The sequence below is a fragment of the Anoplopoma fimbria genome, chromosome 10 (assembly GCF_027596085.1).
Source record: "Anoplopoma fimbria isolate UVic2021 breed Golden Eagle Sablefish chromosome 10, Afim_UVic_2022, whole genome shotgun sequence".
Taxonomy (NCBI): Eukaryota; Metazoa; Chordata; class Actinopteri; order Perciformes; family Anoplopomatidae; genus Anoplopoma; species Anoplopoma fimbria.
Window position 1 is genome coordinate 10,055,013 of NC_072458.1, and position 23,802 is coordinate 10,078,814.

A 23,802-nucleotide genomic window follows, 5' to 3' on the forward strand; every position below is an offset into this window, starting at 1 on the left:
TGTCCAATATCTTTTTAAACAACATGCATCCAGGGAATTTAGAGAGCAACTGCACATTTAACCATGTTTTCTTAAGGTTGAAACTAAATTATATAACTGTACTTTGATGAAACACATGAATACTGGCTAATTTCATGGTTCAAAATGGCTCAAAACGCCATGTTTTGTTTTAAATCAGCCCTAATCCTGCAAAAAACAATATTAGATAGAGTCGACCGTTTGGGACTAATCTACAACATGAAAGAAAATAACTTAACGGCCTCTTCTCAGACCCCCCTACTCATATTTCCCCAAAGCATGGATTGACTATTTTCTTTTACAATCACAACAAAGCACAAGCCTGTTCTCTCCTTTCTGTGGACTGGAGATAGCCATTTGCTTTCCTATGCTGTGACAAGAGTGTGTAGATCAAGCATGAAGTTTTTTTGGTTTTTCTAATTTAGCGCCTGGCTGAAGCTAGCTAACATTAGCTTGCTAATTCCACCTTGTTTTCATGCTAACGATGAGTGGAACGGAGGACTGGTGGCTAGCAACATAGTGGAGGAAAGCAGAAGGCTGCTCCGGAGACGGATGCACTATGGGTTTTTGCTGGCTGAATTCAAGTTACTAAGAGCCATGACAGTTCGTCTCTGAAGCTGGCGCCCACTCTCCTCCCGGCAAAGTAGTCCTTAAATGGCGGGAAAGTGACGCGGAATGGACTGCGTGTGTAATTCTTGTCTTCTTTGTGGTCTTATAAACAGTTAATCCATCAAATTCGGTGCCAAATGCCATATCACTATTTTCCAAGCTACTATTGCTTTCAAATTTGGCGACACAGCGTCAAGGCTTTCATCACACAAAAATGGGCTTAGTTTCATCTTTCCATCCCTTGCCCACTTTTTTGCATTCTTTAAAATGATGCAGTGGGTGGACTTAGTTTCAATCCCGTTGGGTGAAGTTTATTTCAACTCTGATCGTCTCACATTTTTTAATATACTCCGACAACTATTATTAGATAACATAATGTTTGAATGTTATCAATATTGGATTTTAGAAATTAAATCATTTTCTTTTTTTAAGTGAAAAATGTCTGCGGTCCGGTGCACAGTGTCAGGAAAGAGGCATGGTTGGTGGTGATGGTAGACGTTTTCACTTGCTGCCCTTTTCACGTCTGAGGAGAGAGTTACTCGAGAGGTCTCATTAGTCAAACCTTCAGTCTACCAACGCCACCCTTGTGTTTTCATAGTATCACTTGTACTATCACAGACGGATGAGGTCCACTGAGCAAAGATAAAGCCGGTGTTATTTCACCCCTGGCCTTTCTTGACACATGGATCGCTTTTGGGAGCCATGCGGAAACCCACACAAGTTTACAGACTTCAAATAGTGAAGTGGTGCTGAAACTCATCAGTACAAAGTCGCAGGGTTTATATTTTTAATTAGATGAATGTATATTGGTGTTAAGCAATCGAAAGAGAAAAAGTGTAGATTTTTGCATCTTAGGTATTTTGAGTTTACAGGACAGAATCTGTGAAATATCAGCTTATAATGATATGCGTGATATCAGTTTATCGTTGGACTTTGCAGAATATAACTGACTTTATCTCAGTTTAGAGGAGGAACTCACTGTATATGGTGTATGTCAAGATTTAAAACATGGTGTGTGTGTGTGTAGATTCACCTTAATATGGCAGAATTTTCACACAATATTTCATTTGGATTTCTATCTGCTCTGTGGTTAAGGGAGATAATCTGAATTCCTCCAACACTATACCTCCTAAATTACAAACTCAATCAACATCTCGCCGTAACACGCTGTGACCAACGCCTGGGTAATTGATGAGGAATTACTATTTCCTTCAACCTGAGGAGTGAAAAGTTTACCCAGAGTAAATGAAAAGCAGGCGCACAGGAGAGAAGCTCGGACACATTTGGGAGGACATGCTAATTGCTAATGAATAGACGCCGGGTATTGATAAAGCTCAAGTTGATTTATTCCCCAGTTCCCCTGTAATCCATCACCTCCATCGGCTGTTATCTGTGCCTGCATTTGCTTTGTGGTCAAAAAAATAAACCATTAGCTTTACGCAATTGATAAAATTGAACGTGCTAATCTTACGAGAGAACAATATTGTGGGAAGTTGAGGAGCTGGTTCTGCTAAATCTGGAAGTTTGTTTATTTGATTCATGTATTCATTTCAGCGAAATAGTCTCGCTCTCTTTGGAGACACAAAGTCTCAAAGCTTAGAAAAGCAGAGTGCCTGCCAAGCCATATCAGTGATGGCCTCGCGATGATTCGCAGCTCATTAACATTACAGTAGAGCCATATTTGAACATAGTAAACACCTCAGTGGATCTATAAATACATTGTAATTCGGTTGTTCAAGAGTCATTAATAAGAGTTAAGTCTCATTAATAAGAGTCAAGAGTCATTAATAATCAGCTAAATAAAATGAGGATTGGATTGTGTAGAAAAACAAAACAGGTTAGAGATTTCTTTTTTATGAGTCTGGATTTTCAAGTTATACTCATATGTCCTTGACTTGAATAAATAAAGGGAGCATTCTCTTTCTCTGTCTTTTCCTCCTCCGAGCGTCTCTAGGGACTCTCGCTTGACTTCCTGCCATTAAAGAGACAGCCCACTGGAGAACAGGGGGTGACTGACACATAACTACCTCTGCTCTATGGCCGACGCGCTGCGCAACTCAAACGGACATCTGTGGAATTCACTCAAAGAGTAGTTTACTCAGGGAAAAAATAGAGAGAAAGACGGAAAACATAAATGTGTTTTCTGGACGGATACGGAGCCAGAGGAGATGCAGCGGTACAAGATGTCTGTGGGGGCTTAAAAAAAGAAAAAAGTAAGACAGCTGTGAGACATCCAGAACAAAAAGTTTGATTCGGATAATATACACAGTTACATAACAGCATAGCAGGGTTCATATAAATTGTGTTTCTATCTGTCTTCTGGACACATTTCGTTGTTTGATAGAAGCTTTGTTTTGACAAATTATGAGGAAAACAGACATTCTGTGAATTGACAACAATGCCGTTTTGAGTTTCGCCAATCATTTGCGATGTTTTCATGAGACCAAGGACACAGCATCACACGGCATCATCCGGACAAAAAATAGAAAAAATCACATAAACTCTCTTTCTGACAAACACTTTGACGAACAACGTGTTGACTACGAGAAAAACTGCAAACACAGCCCAGGGTTTAGTCTGAGTACCTCGACCAGAAACCAAAACAAGTTATCTTGTGAAGCCACAGACAGACACTCTGCGGAGACCACACACACCCACGGGAAAACAAACATCTCAATAAATATATTACGACGCGACCGCTTCAAAAGAGACCGATCTGGTCTCATACAGGGTTGTGGCAGATGTGATTCACGAAACAGGAAAAAATTAACTGCATTCCTATTTCGGTCCGTCATTCAAACTGTTGATTTTATTATTATTTATTATTTATTTAAGGACTATTGGTCCACTCTGTTGGTTCGGCGCTGTTTTGAAACACCCCCCTCCTTACCTTCTGTAGCCACTGGGTATAATTCTCCATAATGTGCTCGAGCTGCTGGATCTTCTGGCTGGGGAACTCTGGCTCTGGTGGTGGAGCGTCTCTCTGGAGAGAGTTGCCGCTGTTTTGCGGGCTACCGGCTTTCGCCTCCCTGCAAGAGCCTCCTCTGCCTCCATCGCCCTCGGGCAGGATGAAGGTGTAGGTGCACTGGCCATGCTGGATCTTGTGAAAGCGTCGGCTACTACTTCCTCCGGAACTGCTGCTACTGCTGCTGCTGCTGCTGCCACCTGTGCTGCTGGTGCTGCTGCTGCTGCTGGTGCTATCCGTCCCTCTGCGCTGCTCCCCTCCTCCGCAGCTCACAATCACCAGAAGTGCTGCCAGGGAGAACAAGCGGCGGCCCCAGTTGTACCACAGCATCATATGAGCCTGGGTTTAAAGTTGCAGGTGAATCGGGTTCTTGTATCTTTAGCCGGTCCTTATTAGTTTAGCTGAAAGTTCAGAAGGTTTTGGAGTACATTGTTAGCCTGTGTCATCCATCCTTACAGTGGACCTCCAGCGTTGAAAGCTACCCCTTCTCTCAGCGTGGACATTCACGCATGCTACGTCTCCAAAGCTCCTTTAGGTTCTTGTCCTGGCAGGAAAAGTTGCACACATGTCTTGCAGAGTGACAGCCCTTTTACAAATCCCTAAGCTTTTCCAGTAGATCAAAGCAAGACTAGGTGCATGCATTTATCAATCTGTGCATCTCAGATAGGTGCAAGCTGGGACGGTTGCGTCAGACCTCCCCTGTTCTCTCTGCCTTCCCTTCCTCCTCTGCTCTCTGACTTAACGAATGGGGAGAGTGAGAGAGACGCTCACTCTGAAGAACAAGCTCAGAGCTTTTCAGCACACTCTGCGCCTGCCCCTCGCAGAGCCTGCAGAGGAATGTGAGCGTGTGTGCACAAACCAGTGTGTGTGTGTGTGTGTGTGTGTGTGTGTGTGTGTGTGTGTGTGTGTGTGTGTGTGTGTGTGTGTGTGTGCGTTTGAGCCTGGCAAGAAAAAGGGACCCCAGCACAGAGGATGTGCTTAGACTATGAGGATCGGTTTACAGGCGCTGCTGGCTCATGTGGTTGACCGGCCCTTTGTAATAGTGTGTTGACACAAAAAACTCGTCTTAACGTGTGTGTTTAATTAATCTGCTCCTGAGATACAACTGCACTCCCCTCTATACTGTACAATGACAGGTGCTATATCACAAGTAGACATGAGGGAGGCACATTTCTAGATGTTTTTATAATCTAATTCTCAACTACTTTGGTCTCAGTAATAGAAAACCATCATCATAGCAAGTGAGATTTTCTTTCTGTTATAGCCATGTGATGTATTTGCATTCTTTGTACTTCTTTTTGTAGTAGTTTGCATTTTCAATGGCTTATCGATGCTGTATAAAGCGGTATTTTATTCACAGGAAACGCAAATGCGTGTACATAATGAAACAAATTTGGATGCATTTGTGATTGTGAGTGGATACACTTATAGCTGCAATTTCTAAACAGTCAGCATATTTTCAAAATGCCCATACAACAAAAAAAAATACACAAGTTTCTCGTCTTCTTCTCCCAGGGATCGATTAAACGTGTCAATGGCAACTGTGGGACTTCTTAGCAATACCAACAGTAGCCACAGGTGTCGCCAAACCAACCAAAACTGAAAACCCCAAAAGAATACTCAACCTATTTAGCATTGAACTCCTATAACATTTTTTGAGTCACAATGGACAGATTTAAAAAGAAGGTATGACAATTGATGAAATATTGTATTTTTTAAAACCTGTTGCCTATGTTACCCACAATGCAAGTTGACAACTGACACATCCGTTACAGATTCAATGAAGCCTTGAGCATTTCTCACTCTGAGGCAATAAACTTCAGTATTTTAAGAAAAAGCAGAACCAATTTGAATGTGGGATTCTCCAAAGACGGCAAAAAGCTCTGCTCTGATTTACTCTCGGGCTTACATCCACTCACTCTATCTCCATCACACCCACTGTCCCTATCTTCATTCATTTCACATCAGCTACAGTATATCTCTATCACACCCGGCCCTTTGATGTTAGGTTTTCAAGAAAACAAAAGCAAAATCCAAGAATGAGCAGTCGAAGAAGGAATGCGTCTTCATCATTACGCCAGAAGAAGGAACAGAGTGAGGGAACACAGCGCTGAAAGGCTCTGGGTCAAAGGTCAAGTCCTTGTTATGGACAGTCCATTACAAAAGCTCTGATTCGGGGAGACACAGCTGTCTTAAAATCTGGCCCTACTACAACATTCCTCTTGAGTCCAAATCTGTGTGACGGTGCATGTGCTTGAGTGTGCCTGTCCTCCCATTTCTTATACCACCATTGTGCACACGTGTTTACCGTCTCCGAGGGCCTGCTCTTGCTTACATGTTATGCTGAATGTGTCTGCACGATCCTGCATGTGCGTGCGTTTGATAGAGTGTGTGTATTCAGTGATAGCAGGGGGCTACATAAAGTTGGGCGCTCTGTGTGGGAGCTGAGGGGCAGTGTGAACGAACGCATGAAGGAGACCCGAGATAACAAACCCCTTGAATAACCCAGACTGGCCGAGACACAAAGCATGTGCAAATATCTCTTGGAGCGCTCGTCTTTGGTTGGCGTGCTTTGATTGTGTCCTTAAATCTGGGCGCCAGTTACCGTGTCCAAGGGAAACTAAGTGGGGGATAATCTGCACCTCCATGTGTAAAATTAAAACTACACATCACTTTTACGAAGAGCTACTTAAAAGACTCACTGATGTATAAAGAGTTGTAACGTCTAGTCTTCTGTCAGGGAACATTGACCCGTTTTTTAACCTGCTCCCCTGAACAGCAGCTTTAGTCGCAGTGGGCATATACTGTATTTACCCTAAGTGGAAATTTAAGACTCTTTTTAACAAGATTCTTGTTTTTTTCTTGTCAGCTGGAAAGATAAACAAATGTTTATACCGACTCACCTGGCTAACGCTAGCTAGCTCGCTACAAGTGATAAAAGTCTACTGATTACACTTTCATATAGTCCAGTAATCGTAAATTGTCAGGTAGAAATGAGGTGCTCATGTTTAAAGTATGACATACATTTTCGAGTTATGGTTGAATTGATCACTGAAACGTAGGGATTCTCCCTTTTTCGTAAAATAATCAAAGATAACTTAACAGGCTGAGAAACTACGATGGACGCTTCTTAACGACCAGTCAATCCTACTTGGTCATATGCACGACGTTAGTATTTGATAATTAATTGTGTACATGCTTTTCATTGAAATATGTATAAACATTTAGCAACATCACAATCAACATTCTCGTATTTTGCTGAGCCAGTACTGACTTTTCCTTCTTGAGCAAGATTATTTGGAAACACAAGCTGTTTATATTCATGATTCTGTAACTGAGTGGTGTAATCTCAGATCTGAATTCTGACTGGAATGTAAACTTATTGAGAAAACAAACCCGATGTTCAAAATCATTCGCTCACCCTGGAGGTCCCGTGCTTGTCTGTCCACTGCTTCCTCTCCCATACATATATCCGACGCACAACCAGTTTAGTGAAATGCAAAGTGTTCACTTTGCTGGTGCCAGTCAAATACAGTGGAGGTCATGTCAGTTGTGAGTGGCCTTGAGGCGGCTGGCCTTCATGGGAATCTGGCTTATGTTTTACTTTTAAAAAGTTTGGGAGGACATTTGGTACAACTCAACATCAATCTGAGTGACACTGCCTTCCGCATGTGATCTAAAATTGAATACATGATGTGGGAACATAGAAGATCAGAGTTTTTAGAACTGCAACTGGTGTTGTGGCTGCTGCCTATAGGTTAAATAAAGCAGAGGAAACCATTTCCACTTGGGAGTGGGGACAAAACTAAATTTTTGTTCACCCAACTTTTTAGTTTAATTTTGATTTAATGGCGGAAGTGTTTTCATAGTTTTATTAGCTCTAGTTCTATAAATCTAAATGTAATAGGTGGGGTAAGCGCATTAATTATACAGCAATTCTTTGGTACGCAACTATGCATCCCACAAAGGCAGTGAAGAAGAAGACTGCGAGCTAGCAAATATGCAGGTGGAACGTGTCTGACATGTGACCTTTTTTCTATGTGGGGAATCAACGTTGGTGATCCTGGGTTTATTATCAAAAGGTATCAATATCTGGGGTTCTCTAAAATATCTTACAGTCTGGTTTGGTCATAGTTTCACCTGGTTCTCTCGGTTCTTTAAGTTCACTTAATTCACTAGGTAAGGAGATCGCCCGGTAGCAGACAGTGAAACCTCGAGCTCAACAAAAACACACACACACAACTGCCGACTTTTAGTTAAGTTTAAATTCTCTGTTACACTCCCTTTTTAAGATCAAGGTATTACTTTCCTTTAGAACCCAAATTAGTTTCACTTATATTCACCAAGTCAAATATACCCATTGAAACTAAATTAGAAAACAAATAAATGTTCAACCTAAAAAAATTGACATTATAACAAATTATGATTGAGTACAGGATATGCTCAACTCTCAGTACCAGGTGTGTTGCCTATAGAGGAAAATTAAATGCATCCTGTGTTTGACCAAATTGCTACAGTTATCAGTGCTTAATATACTTTGTTTTAGCTTTGAAGATTCTTTACTCAGGATTTCCGTCTTGACTTTCTTTGCTTTGATTGTTTCTTAAAAAGTGCTATATTTGAAGTTCAGAGAATATCTATAACGTTTATTTGTCCCTAAACTAGTTGTTTGTATGTATGTTGCCATTTTTGAAATACATTTTAAAATGTAATTGTTAATATTATTACTATTATTTTTGTTTTCCCTGCTAAAATGTACCGAACCTTGACCCTGGAACAGAGGTACATACATAACTGTGAATTCTGTGTACCGTTCCACCCTTTGTATTGATTACATTCACGCAACTTCCAACATGGCAACGGCTGAGCAGGCTGTTGACATGCTTACAAACAAGGAGGCAGGTGTCAGAAAAACATACTAAAGTATCTTGATGGTCGTGAGAATCATCATATTTTCTTCATACCACAAAAACTGTATTAGTGTTAAAATCACTGTACATTCTCATGAAAGTGAAAATAAGTTTGGCCCCTTGGAACAGCGCAACATCAGGGCGTCAGTGTTCAGACAGGATGAAGGCAGCGTCCACAAGCAGCAATGACCATCAGGAGCGCAAACGAAGCAGCTCCACGGTGTCTATAGAAAAAATCCTCCCTCAAAAAAGAGCCTGTACACAAATGTGCCAAACAGTTTTCATATAAAAAATGATTTTAACATAAACAGTCCCTTTACAATAACTCAAATCAACATTTCTAAATCAACGTTAATTGGAAAGAAACGCCGAAAAATGGTTCCTCCCATCAACAGCTATCCTACGGCTCAGCAGTTTTCTATCCCTGTTAGTACTGTCAGCTTCACTCAGCTTCACCTCTTTGTTTAAAATCTTAAGTTATAAGTTTCTTATTTGACTCTTCTCAACCTGGCAGAGCTTCTATCACTCAACTTTTTGCGTGGGAGTGGGAGTTGATTAACCTAGGAGTGCCTGGTGCCTACCAGCAGCCTGCTTGTGAGGTGTTAAGGGCACATCTGTAAAGTGGGGCAACATAAAAGACCAAGGTTACAATATGAGATGTATATGTAAAATCGGTAAGGTCTTATGAGGAGGAAAAAAATAAAAATTTTAACAAAAAATAATAATAATAAAACATAATTTATTTTATTATTGTTTTTGATTTTTGTTATCTTTAATCTTCTATCCCTGGCCAGGACTCAAAGAAACCCACAGGGTTTAACAAATGCAGTCGTCACTGGATGCAGAAGACAAAAAGCGCTCCGTTTGACTGGAAAGACAAACCGCAGCAACTCATTCAGACATGCTTGAAAAGCTTCAGCACTCTCAGTGTTTGCCCGCTTCTTTTAACTCCGCTAATTTAAATTTGATTGAACGGTTGCATAACCGAGCCAAAACACTGATGGCACCTTTTCATTCGCCCCAAGGTTTCACCGTTTGTCATGGTGAAGGTGATTAAAGTGTGTACACACACACACACACACACACACACACACACACACACACACACACACACACACACACACACACACACACACACACACACACACACACACACACACACACACACACACAGTGTCATGGTAATGCTGAGCCAGTGCCAGCATCTAAACCATTGAATCACCAGCAAAGGAACTTTTTGCAAGTGCAAATGCGGGTCGATCTTGTATTATTCTCCTGTTTTTGAGTTGAGGGCGGATTTGTCATATTCTGAGTTTCTTGTGAAAGATCCTCAGTCCGGTCTGCTGGGGCCTTGGGGGGCCATTAATCTCACAACAATAGCCTTGTTAGCAATGCGCTGAGTGATGACTTCACTTTTCACAGTCAATGGCTCAAAGGTGAGAGTTATACTTTTGTGTTTGCTCCAAGTGGACTTTGACTTTGTGCAGTATTCTGTCTGAGTGGATGTGCTGAAGGGCATGTATAGAGAAAAGAGTTACACTGGTGGCTTACTCCCTGAAGCCACTTCAACAACTTTGCATTAAGCCTCAGAGTAATAAGATCACGTTTTTAAGCCTGCTTACAGAAATCCATTTTCGAAAATAATACTGAGGCTCAACCACCAACGGTTTTCCTCATAGAGACAAACATAAAAGGATAAAGAGGAAAAGCAGATATCCAGCTGAGTATACAGTTGAACAGAGGCCCAGAAGGAACAGGTTTGCTTTGCTACACCTGGAGAATGGGATTAAAAATGAAATCCTTAATTCCTCACAGATCTATCTCCAATGAAGAAAAACATTTCACTTAAATAGCACTTTTTGGTTCATGGCCTGTCTGTCGGTCTACTGCTTTGATCCAGACTGAAATATCTCATTAATTATATCATCAACTATGGATTTTTGTGAAATTTGCTACAGTGTTTGCTCCATGATTCCCTAAGGATGAGTCGTAATAATCCCTTATCAGCACCATGTTCATATCAACATTTAAATTTTCCTACTTTGGTCAATGGAAATATATTTGCAGAACTAAATCCTATCATCTTCTGCTGTACCTTGTGTTTAGTCCAAATTAGCTAATGTTATGCTGCGTTCAAGACAACTCTGAACTTGACAACTTCCGACCTCGCTAGAAAAAGTGCAATGGAGCGTCACTTGTAGTTGTCCGACATCACACAACAATTAAAGCACACATCGTAATGGTAGACCATAAACTAAAAGGCAATATCATGTATATTTGCCTGTATTTAATTAAAAAAATACATACTTTGATATCATAAAACCTGCACTGCGTTTAAATTGATGTAAAAATATGTCGCCATGTTATTAAGTGGCTGCTTACGATAAAAAATCTCTGACCGTTATCTTCGGTGCACAGAAGTTATTTGGTAAACCGTTGAAAATGCCAGAAATATGTGGAGGCTGCACTGCAGAGAATGTATTTGTGTGTACACTTGCCAAAGAACCATCAGCTTTTCACGGTCGGCCATAATTTACGTTTACATTTTCCCATCATGCACCTCGAACGCTTGGAGATCGGACATTTGAAATTTCAACCAGGAAATTTTCGTCCAATGAGTTAAGGTTAAACAATGTTTCATTGCCATTGATAGTGAGCCGGACTAAATTCTGCTGCAGCAGCAGATGATTTGATGGATTTCCTAAACAACCCATTGTGACACGTTCAAGCCTGGAGCCATGATGTCATCAGGGAGAGACCATTGGAAGAGTGACACCACGGAGCCATTAGCACAAGGTGGCTGTCATTATTCGTTACCCCCCCTCCGGTTTTCCGAGTCTGCACTCACCACAGGCATGGCCTCTATCTCCTGTCAGTGCAGCCATACACAATCCTTGTCCCGCCTCAACTTCTCCAACCCTCCACTCATAAAGTTCAGGCCAAGGTGAACGGAAAAGTGAGGAGGTTTCTGTCCGTCAGTATGATGTTAAATCTTTTATTCCACTTTACTTCAAGGGGCTTTTTTTTTTTTTACTCGCACTACTTGTCCAACAATGTGAGCAATAGAAAGGGAACGATAAGTTAGGGAAAAAAGGAGGCATATCTCCTGATGGTCTCAGAGTTAAGGGTATGGCACCATGGCAGCACTCCAAAATAAATGACAAAACCTCAGAAAACAATAGAAACAATTGGAAAAAAGATTTAAAAAAGAAAGATTAGTGCTTTGGGTCCGTTTTTAATTCGTGACCTCCAAGAACTTTTGCGGTTTGTTTTGCCTCTGTGCTCTGTACCAATTTATCATTACAGCAAAAATAATTTGAAAGTTTTAGTAGATGTGTATATCTCTTAGGACCCCCTGTATATTATTGTGTGCTGCATTGTACCCATTCCATCTGAGGTTGCCTTTTCCAACATCTCTCCCTTATGCTTTAGTTTATTTTGTCTCTATTGTGTATGGTTGAATCATCTTCTACAAATCACTGGGATCAGATTGGTCACAATGAATTCAGCTAAACCCTGCTTTCAGTTCGCAATCAAAAGCAAACCCCATGTGGAAACAAACCCACAAACAAAATATGACCTTTGCTGCTGCAATGTTCGGTGGTTCCAAAGGTCAGACGAGGGTTTGGCAGGACTCGAGGTATCTGCAATGGTACTCTGGGTATGCTGCTCTCTGCTCTGCCACCAATCTAGAGAGCTGAGTAAACCCTGGACAATGCAGCTCTGCAGAGGACCAAAGCACTTTGACATACAAAAAAGAAACATACAAACACACAATGTATTGTACACACAAGCATGCTGCTGTCTTTATCGCGCAATGGAGGCTTCAGAAGTGTGTTGTTGACCAGTGACTTAGAACGATACCCACAGACACACTGACAAGGATAGACACAATTTGTCTAACTTATAACCATATCCATCCAAACACATTATAAAGCATAGGACAAGGCTTTTTTTTCTCCCAATCTCTTTTCCTTTTGCACAATAACTGGGGCATAAATCAGCAAGGCAAACTGTTTCAACGGATTTCTGTTATGGAATACAAGTTTCTGTCCGAAAATTTTGGTGTATATCACCCTGCCGTATTTCCTACAAATGTGGCGATTGTGGTTCATTCTGACTTTGCCTTGGCCACCTTTGCTGCAGAGATTCTGAGAAACGAGGACTTGCACAAATCAACATATACAGGGCAAGCTTTCCGTACAAACAGGATTTTTACATGACTCATTTCAAACATTTGTCTTTGAGTCCAACCAAACCAACCAGGTGAATTTGCTAACTTGCGTGAGTCCTCATATAACTGAATCTTTGCAACGGAGGAGGCAGGTGCATAGTTTTTCCTTTCATCGTGATTATAGTTAAAATTAAAGTTTGAGTGCAAGATTAATGACAGGCAAGTGGAGCTATGGCAGGAGAATGTCCATTTAAAAAACACCTGAAAGAGCCATTTCCTGCAATGACCTTGTTTCCCCACAGGATTAAGTGAGACCATGGTGGTTGGACCTGGGACCCTCTAGGGAGAAACATTTTAATTAATTCAATCATAAACACATCGATATATAAATAGATAGATATGAGTGGTGATAACACAGCAAAAACATCACACCAAAAAGCATGGTAAATGAGGCGGGGTACGTGTTTCATGACGGGTGGGCTGGGTGCACTACGTCCACGTGCCCTGGAAGTGGTGAGGTCCAGGCAATGGGTGCTGTAAAGCTCACAGCCGGGGCCTTGACCCACCGTACCCCCAGGTCTCTCCAGCTGGTCTTGGAGCAGCGCAACAAAAGAAATGTGAAGTTCATGAGAGAAAACAGGAAATATCATTTTTTAAATCATATACAACATATAAACCGGTCAGATCTAATTATTTTTGATCCACACTAGCTCAAATGTATAAAAAAGCAAAGTTGTATGATCCAAAAAGTGGGGATGCCAGTCCATTGCTCAGGCGCTCTCAGCTTCAGTGAGTAACTATGGGACCATCACCCATCACATTCCTCAGCCTTTAGCTAATATTCTCTATGTATATTCACCATCCAGATCAGATAAAGTGAAGTTTAACAGCAGGCAGACACCTGATACGAGACGATGACTGCTGATATCACCATGTTCCCTTTACTCTATGTGTTGGGTTACACAATCAGATATATTGGTTATAAACAGAAACATTCTGTTCTGTCGGTCACAGCAACACAGTTAGACTGCCTTGGTGTTTGTCAGCGCTCCATAGCGTCCATCAAACAATGGAACCTGATCTGCCGCGGGCATGAGGCAGCTACACAGCCTTTAATTCGCGATAACTAATTTAGCCCGGGCTACTTGGACCACTGTTTGACATCAATCATGACGACGCTGATGGAGGCGCTTTTTGTTGGCCTCAGATGGGCTACATTGTCCAGTGTCATACATCAGAGGAGAGCTATATCTTCTTACTTACTCGGCTAATTTCGCTGCTGGCAAACATTGTTTGCTCTCTTCGTCTTAAAGCACAGCCAGCTCGCTGCCATTTGTCATGTTGTATTTTCTTCCGTGGTAATGGGGTTAATCGGTCCTCCCGACAGGGGGAAAGAGCATGACATCAGAGCGGGGGTATTTTCTGGACTTAACCTGCTTGTGGAATCAACAACACATAATGAGTCAGTGTGTAGGTGTGTGTGTGTTGTATGAGATCATGCATGTGAGAGCAATAAATACGTCCGCCTAAGACGCCCTGCCTTTGGTCTATTCAAATGAATGTTGCCTATCACATGCAATGACGCAAGCACAAAGGAAGAACATCAGTGTTGAAAATGGATGTCTTGCACACTTTTCCACACGTGCAGTTCCATCGTTTCATTTTCCTCTCTTTCTTTTTCGGATGATGCATGGCGGTCTATCAAGCCGAGATGAATGGGCAAGGAGCGACGGAAAAACCTCCAGCTTCACCTCAGCGCCCACTCCCCTCAGATGACTCCTGACTGTGTGAAGGATGGAGGGTAAGGAATCAGATAAGAGGCCCGGTGAACAAGGGTTGGTCTTTGTGCTTCACTGTCCGCCCCACCTATACCAAATTACAGCTCCGTTTGTGGATTTTATGAAGTATGACACAACCAACACCAGGGTTTTGTCGATTCTGTCACAATGGTAATCCTTTAATGGACGGAGGGTTAGTTTGCCAAGGGCCAAAGAATGTTCGCAAAGTCTTTGCAGTGTCAGGTAGTGCAATAATATTAAGACTCCCGGCAGAAGATGGATTGGTACGATGCTGTTCTTGATGTAACATCCATCTTTAAACCTGTGTTATCTAGGAGTGATGAAGCGATAAAAACTAAATGCAGCTCACTTGGAGCAAGCACAGTGGAGAATACCGGTTTGATTTATAAACCCCAGAAAAAAGGGTTAAAGTTCCCTTAAACTGTGTGATTAAATGCTGCTATGAGTCGGTGAAATCAATCATCAATTGTTCAAAGAATGTTCATGAAAGGTGCAGAGTGGGATATTTATGTTAGCCAGCATACAGTTTAAGTTAGAAAGGTGCAAGCATGCCCTCGGCTCATACATCAGAACACTTGGTGTAGATTTATTTATTAATGTTTTATGTAGTAATCATTGCAAGTTAAAACACACATAGCATCAAAAAGTACTTTTTTGTTTCTTTGTATTTGGTATGGCATAGCAATAAATAACAAATACATTGAATATTGTGAGAAAATATGATAAATTAACTCTAAAACGTGAGTAGTAGATAAAAAAAAAAAGAAAGAAATAAGTCAACTACACATGGCCATCAAGCTCCACTGGACCAATCTCTCTTTCCTGGTTTCAGACACAAACAGAAGCGTCTGCATCCGTTTACCATCTCCCCTCATCTGTTTCTGGTCAAGCAAATGCTCTGATAAGTTATGCTCATAGAAATAGAATAGGAGTTGAACAGATTTTTTTTCTGTGGTCATTTGACTAGTACAAAAGAAAAGGGCAATTGTTGTTAGTTGTGGGGTCGGGGGTAGTGAGTGAGGCGGAGGGAGCGTTTCATCCAGTGTTGCCCCTGAAAACTTAAAATATGGATTCATGATAGCAGGCGGTGATGGGTGAGGGTAGGCACAATATTTATTTTGGTCGTAATATCCGAGTGCCTTAACACTAGTTGTGCAGCACGTCATAAAACTCGGTGTGGAATCGTATCACGGATCAGATTCACGGATCGGATCAGCACAAAATAAAAAAGGGAGAAATTAAAACTTTTCGAGATCCCAGGTCACCTTTTTTGCTGCCGATGCCAATAACCAATAATTGCTGATCCATTTTGGCAAATAAAGATCCCTTTGTTGTTTGATTATAGTAGCGTGTCTACAAGTCACGATTCGTCCCAAAAAGCATTTAAATTGCTCTGAAGTCTGTGTAAACCATCAAAAGATTTAAAATATTATTCTTTTACTTTGTTATAGTAATCTATAGTGTTTTTTTTCTCTTCATAAAAACACACAATTCTAATGATAAGGAAATAAAATATTGTATTTTCATTGATTAAAACAAATCTTGTTTAGTAGTTTTAATGAGGTATTATTAGAGGTATTTTAAACAGGTCAGAATTCCCTCTCTAATATCTATTTATGTTGTTGTGAAAACATCTCCATCAACTCGATATATTCAAGTTTCTCACCAACACTGCATTTTACAAGATTACATGTGAACACATCATGGTAACGTTGTAATTTACTTTCGCCTAAAACTGATTTTCACTGAACTGAGCCTGAACGCATCATAATATAATCGAATGGAACCTCTGGCGTTGACTATTGGCAGTGCTGCTAACTTTACCAGCCCTTATCCTGTCCGTTTCAACATGGATTGGTTGTTTACAATGTAACATAATCAGTCTGTATAGATCACGGTTTAACCATGGTCTGTTACACCACTACTTAAATATTTACTTAAATTTTTCTCCTTTTTTGTCATGTCATGTGTTCTTTTCTCATTTATTTAGGAAGATGGTCTTCAAGGTTGATCAACAGTACGATCAAAGTGGGCCTTAAGGTACTGAAGGTTGAGAACCCCTGGTCTAATGAACACCTCGTAGACTTTTTCTGTTTTATGTACAATAAAGCACTCCTGTTTTGCAATGTTGGTTTTGAAAACTGCTGAAGAAATACCATTTCATTATTTTTAACTGCGAGAAAGTTTTAGTGAGAATTTGAAGAGGCGGTTCAAAGAGCAGAATTGTTAGTCGGCAAAAGAAGAATCCGTTTAAATGTATTGTTTTTTTCTGTCTTTTTCCCCTCCACCTTCTCTCTTTCTCTTTCCCAGACCTGCAAAATGGTCTGTTTTCAATTTTGCCTCCTTTACTCTCTACTGTATCGGAATCACCTGATGACAGGACAAAGTGACTGTCGTATTTTCATTTCCTGCAGCTCTGACATTAATCAGCTGCTTGCTCTGTTGATGGGAGATTGTGATACCACTCAGTGTTGGATTGCCAGAGAAGTCTCTATCATCCAGTTAATTCATCAATCGCTTGATCGAATATGAAGTCCTTCAAATTCATTTTGTTGCCAACAAATATATAGAGGTTTTGTTAGTTTAACTTTTGTTAAACGTAGTAATAAAGGTGACATATTATTTCTGACAATTTTCTCAATTTTTCATAATTAAATTTCCTATTGAAAATCTACAATCAACGTTGTGTCTTTAAGATGACAGAAAAAAAAGTTGTTGAAAGAATATCTTTCATGGCCAGGTGAACTGCTGCACAATGTGCTGTCATCACCTGAGACTCATTGACTTACCTTAGGTTACACTCACTTTGATGAATGCGATGCAATATGAAAATATTTTCATATAAAATATATGTTTCAAATATGTGAAAGTAACATTTTTTATTGGTTCACATATTGAAGAAATGTTACCACACAAATTAAGACTGGAGCAAAAATATAGTGGGCTCTCTGTCAGAAGAATAATTGCTGGTTTTGACCTTCTCCTCATTTTCACATGAAGTTGTGCATTCCTGCAGTAATTTCAAGGAATTGGGTTGTTTTGCTTTTGTTTTCACCACATTGATGACCCCTCCATGGGACACAAAGGTTTATCAAAGTTTTTCTTTTTTTGCTGATTTTGTCTGAAGACTGTATTGTGACTATGACACAAGTTCCCTCCGGCCAAACCGATAATGAGGCATATCCCAATTGAACCTGGGACTGTCATCATGAGGACTGGATTAAAGTTGTCAAAACTTCATAAAGCCTGGTGTCAAAGGAGTCAATCCGTCACCAGCAGATATCCACAAGCTGTTTGGCCAAAAGGACATTTTCTGTAGCTTTTGATTGAGATTCAACAACAAAACATTAAACTAAAAAGATGAAGGGATATTACATGCTTTTACTATTTAGGGTGGTTATCTTCTCTTTGCACAAATATCAGCTTTTGACCACACACTCAAGCTGCGATAGCTCTGCAGTGATTTTCTCCCGACTGCTGCCAAACCTGCTACTGTGCCAAAATATGATTTATAAAACTTTGAAAAGGATATGTTTTGGGCTATAAGATCATATTTTAATGGCAACAATATGGAAAACAGCACCCAACAGATATGACCGCATCCCTATTGAGCACTCATAAAGTTAAATGTCTCTGAGCCAAAGCAATTACTTTACGTCTCTTGCCACAGATTTGATCTTGTGCAGTGCTCCTCTCGGATTTAGCGAGTGCGTGGGATTGTGTGCAATGTCAAAGTTATTTTCAATAAACAAATAACACTTATCGCTAATGTTGATAGCGCCTCAAGACCCTCTGATAACTGGAGACATTTATAGACTTAAATCATAAAGACAAGGAGAGGAGAGCAAAAAAAAAAGAAATAGTAAAATGCGAATTTTCACCTTGGGAAGCAGAGGAGCTTTTTCTACAGTTTTCTCTGAATATGGAAACGGCCTGCGAGGCGTCGTTGCGTCAGTGTCTGGCGACGCTCGCCTCGACCATTAGAAACACAATGAGGTCAGGGGAGTGAGTGACAGAGCGAAGCGTGGACCTTAAACACCTCACAGAGAGCAGGGTCATTAGCTGCCTATTAAGGCTCAAATAGCACGAGAGCGTGTCTAACATGTCTCCCTGCAAATTGGCGGTTATTCACCTGGTGATTTGGGCGGGTATGTTTCAGTGATCTGTCAGAAACATTGACTGTGCTACAAACCAGATCTTCACAACCCCCCCACCCATACGCACTTCACGCCATGAAACACTTGAGTTGCTTTTTAGGAGGTGAATTCCTCAGCCGCTGATCAGAAACAAATGTCTCATTAAACTGTCACGATTGATGAATTGATTCCTTTAAATCGGTGTAATTTGTGCGCACACCAGTGATAATTTTGACCTTATCAATTTCATGTTTGGAAATTAGGCAGAGGGTGGAGGAGTGGTGTAAACGTGGCCATGCTGTGTATATGTTTACCAGAGGTATGTCACGTCAAATAAAGCCAGAAGCGCACCAATGGTTTACATCACGTCACTTTGTTGGATGGGTCAGCAGGCCAACACTAAACACAATCAATGATTGGCCCCTCCAGGACACACCAGTGAGGGTTCTTAGTGCTTATTTGGGTTTTAGTCTATGAACTTGTCACGCACTAAAGCCACTATTGCCAAGTACAAATAAATGGAAACTAATTTAGCAAATGGGGAGCGAAAGCACCACCACATGGTACGTGACCCCTGTGACATCGGGGTTTGGCCAAGGTTGCCGGTCTCTCTGGTTGTGTTTGTTGCTCCTAGCGGTCTAACAGTTGACAGAACTGGGGCCTGGAGGTGCACTGCAAATCCCTTGCTATCCCTACAATGTCCCTCTGAAATCTCTTTTTCTTACGGTTTCACTAAAGCCATTTTTATTTTATCTACTCTTGTTTTTTTTACTGTAAAGCACTTTGTACCTTTGTTTCGAAAGGTGCTGAATAACTTATACAATATGTAACAATATTTATTTAAACTATTTCATTATGAAAAATGTACGAAATGAAGAAATAAAAGATGATGGCCACTAAATAGTGTGTTCCATGATTGTCATGGATGAGATGGAAGAATTACAAAATTTTGATTTACTTAACGTAACGATGAGGAACATTAAACTGGTTATGAAACAGTCTCAATTTAATATTAATGCGTCTTTATGACCTACATAAGTAAATGAGACCATCAGCGAGAATGTTGTCTATTTATGTATAGTTAATCTTAATGCTGTTAATGTCAGTTTCCGGTGAAATCCAACAAAATCATGCCGGTTCTGTGGCCTCAGTGGTAGTGGTAGAACAGAACACAACAGTTGGATGCACATGGGAAATGTTTTAAAAGAAACAATAAATATAATTGTGATAAATTGTAAAAAGAAAAATAATGTAAATGTAAATCAATGTGAAATTCCATTGCTACGATAAATTAGTGATTCAAAAGTGTTGGTGATATCTTATTGTCAGAGTTCTGACTTCAAGTACTTCTTATCTTGGATACATTTTTATAAGTCTGCTGGGCGACGGCTGATGGTTGGAGGCCAACAAACTGACGTAAAGCAGTTTCTGTAGAAAAACGAGGTTGAGCTCACAGCAGATTTAATATGCGGTCGTCAAAATATGGTGTTGAAGATGTTTTATTTGAAAACCACGCCCAGGCTTCCTGGGTGTGGATGGGAAAAGTGTTCTGCAGCGGTTTGCAACGAGTTCAAACGTAATTTCTGACTAAAGTTAAATTGCGTGAGCTATTAACATTTAAGTGTTGCACCAACTGAAATAGTTCCAACGTAGGTACAACTTAAATCTTACACATGGACCATAGCAGTTGTCCTTCCTAAAATAGCGGTTGGCAAGGCGCATCTTTTTTATGAAAGGTTAGATAACTTCATGGAGTGTTTCAGAGAGAGGCTGAATACAGGTATATTCAGACAGTCAGCATGAGAAAAATAAAGTGTTTTCCGAACATTAAAGCACGGAAACATGTTTTAGTAGAAACAAAAATACAAGTAGGAACCTAAAAATTAACATATGTTCCCTTTAAGGGACAACTGACATAAGGCGGGTCATAGAAGCGAATTACAGAGTTGATTCATTTACAATGTAGAGTTATGCCTCCATGGCAAGACTCAGTATTGATCAAGCAGTGCTTTTTTAATAAATCAACTGAAACATGTTTTGGAAGAATAAATGGCTTAATACTTTTACAATTTACAATACAATTTGACAATTTGGCAATATTGCTCTTATTACTGATCAGGTGTCTCGCGGCAAGCTGCCAATTATCTCCAATCTTTCTCTGCCTTTAAATCCACAAAGCCCAGCAGATCGTAGACTCTGATAGCTAATTCATCTTGTTGTAGCTTTTTGAAACCGCTTTGCTTTCTTAAAGTCCCGGTGAAACAGACATTAGAGAGACTTTAGCCTCTGTTACAGTTTCAAATGTTTTGATGACTCATTCTGCATTCGGGGGCGTTCATAACACATAATACAACTTAAATGAGACTTTTAACTACTAGCTAGACACGCTGATCATGTGAAACTGCACCTCACCATTTGTGGATCGTAGTAGCTAACACAACAAGCTGGAGAGACAGGAAGAAATAATGTTTGGATATAAGAGGGAAAAAAATGTCATTTTCAAAACAATGTTGCTAAGGTCTAAGGGAACAAGTGAGTCTGTCAGAAACTGTGATGGCATCATTTTTTGATAAAATATTGTGAAACGGAGCAACATTCTTTAAAGAATCACGTTATTTGGCCATACAGCATTTGTCATAAGTCTTTCTTTTTAATGATGTCAGATTCAATGATTCCTGTGGTCTATCTGAGAACATAGAATACGTATGAATCCACCCCAACCCTCTCCAACACATAATTCATAACAAATGTGTGGGACCATTTTTATCATTCGTAGCTTGTCTATCCCACAATCCCACAATGCCACGTAGGACACTGGGCACCCGGCAGCTTTTCAACACTACATCTACCCCATATTTATTTATTCCTCCCCACTGCCTCCCCCCGTGATGGTGAGTGAAATGTTTTGTACTAAACATACTTCATATGCTTTGCTCTGTTTGCCAGAAAAGCTCTCCACGCATGGAGTTTGTCCCAAAATGATGACCTCTCCAGGTTTTATTAAAAAGTCAGAGTTGGTCTTTCAAATTTCCCTGCTGCCGGACTAATAAAGGATTATCTTATCTTATCTTATCAATGCCACTTGTCAGTTCAGTTGAGCATCTTTCTCTGTTTGGTGTCCAAACAGAAGAGCAGGATTGGTGTAAATCCCCAAGTTACTAGTGACGACTATAGTTCTACGCAACCTGAGAGGGTGATGACCCAGCTCCTTGGCAAAACCACATTACAAACATCTCCTAAGGTCATAAATCAGCTGTCTTTTCTACCTTTGATACAAAATATGCTTTTGATTTCACCATTATAGTGTTCTTCTGGGGATTACAGCATGAAATGACAATAATCCATTGCAGATCAAGCTGTCATCAGAATGTAAAAAAAGGGACTTTAATGAATGACTCATTGTCTTGTCAGTGTGTACCTTTGTGGGATTCTAACCAGCCTGTAGGAAACAATGGGCAGGGATACAGTTACAATGGAGCTCTTGACCTCTGAGAAATGATGTGGTCATCACTGTGATTTAAAAAGAGCAAAAACCATTAACTAGCAAAAAGCAAAAAAAAAGACAAATGCCTGACAGATCCTAGATCTCACCATTTTTGCACCTCGTTATCAGTCAAAAATGTAAATCGGTTTGTGGGAAATTGGCGTGCTTCAGTGAATATTGTGCAAGTAACAAGAACAACTTAAGGACTAAAGGCTAAACATTCAAATCACAGAAAGAGGTGAAAAGCGAAGGATACTGTGTAAAGCTTTGTTAGATCAAGCTTGGAATTTGTATTCACTACTTCCAGTACAAGCCATGGAAACTCTAGTGTTTTGTTTGATTTGGTGTTACTTCTTGGTATTTCTAGGTTGCTATATTTTATAATTGTAGCCATAACCAACAATAACTGCTCACCTTTCCCTGTGGCTGCTACATGGGTCCAACCTAAATCCTTTTCAATCAAATTTTACTGTTTCTTTTCAGTGTCATTTCTTGCGGGAAAATAAACCAGTCATATTTTGTGGCTTTGGCTTTTATATATCAGATTTTATAGCATGTTATTCATTAGAAATGGTTTTCCTTAAATGGAAAATCATCTGTTCATGGCAGTATTACATACTATGCAAAAAAGTTCATAATATTTCCCTGTTAGACCTCCTTTTGAATGTTATATTGTAGTTGAGTTAATATGAGTGTAATCCCACTTTCATATATGAAGCTGGTCTGGTTTACATGCGTCCAGCCCATGTTGGAGCCATTAGCATGAGACTGCAGTCATGGCTTAAACTATTCAAATAGAATAATCACCTGGATTTCAAGTTATGTTACATTATCCCTAACAAAGCTAGTTTCAATGGAGTTTCTGCCTGCTATACTTTTTGTGCACTTGACGCAAGTGGCTAGTGGCTATGGACGGAAAAGTCTGTCAAAAGGTGATTCGCTCTACCAATTCGGTAATCACTGAAAAATCACAACAATTATTGGATGGATTGGTAAATACATTCATGGTCCAAAGAGGATGGATCCTATAATATTTGGTGATCTTCAGACTTTTCCTTGAGCGCCACCATGTGGTTAACATTTGTTTGAGTGCATTGTCGTAGCAACTTTTGGGTAAATTGCCGTTAAGTTTGGTACACGCAGGTTCCTCTCGGGATAATTGGAATCACATGATACAGTGACCTTTACCTTGTGCCATCATCAGGTTAAAATGTAAATTTATTAGTTTAATTTACATTTTATAACTAAAAACCTGCAAAACTAATGATATTCCCAACAGTCTCTTTGTGATTAGTGCTAATTCACAAATGTAAGTTTGCGAACATGCTTACAAACTAAAGTCAGCATGTCAGCATTGTCATTGTGAGCGTGTAAGCATGCTGATTTCAACAGTTAAATGTCTAACACTAAATCAAATTATCATCCCTAATACACAAGCTTGTTTACAAGGTGTGGTCATCTTTCGATTCTTGATCCACCAAGTAAGTTTGGATTGCTTGTGTTGCATCATTCAGGTCAACCACCAATATAAATTTAGCCTGTGACACTGTGTCAGTATGAACTTGATGTATGACTTAACACAAGACAAATACTCACTCAGATCCTGTACTGGATTAAAAATGCAACACTAACTTGAATGTGTAACTGCAGTTTTTAACTCTCAAACTTCAGTAGGCTTTGCACACACACACAAAAAAAATGAATATG

The 23,802-nt window shown here is 40.1% G+C and overlaps 1 protein-coding gene across 1 annotated transcript in view; it reads right to left on the bottom strand.

The window, feature by feature from the left end:
- Positions 1-4,324, bottom strand: part of angpt1 (angiopoietin 1) — a 57,852-nt gene extending 53,528 nt beyond the window's left edge. Inside the window, exon 1 of the mRNA XM_054605660.1 lies at positions 3,518-4,324. Within this exon, the coding sequence (XP_054461635.1) occupies positions 3,518-3,925 (408 nt within the window). The 5' untranslated portion in view covers positions 3,926-4,324. The remainder of the gene's footprint in view (positions 1-3,517) is intronic.
- Between the last annotated feature and the right edge of the window lie 19,478 nt (positions 4,325-23,802).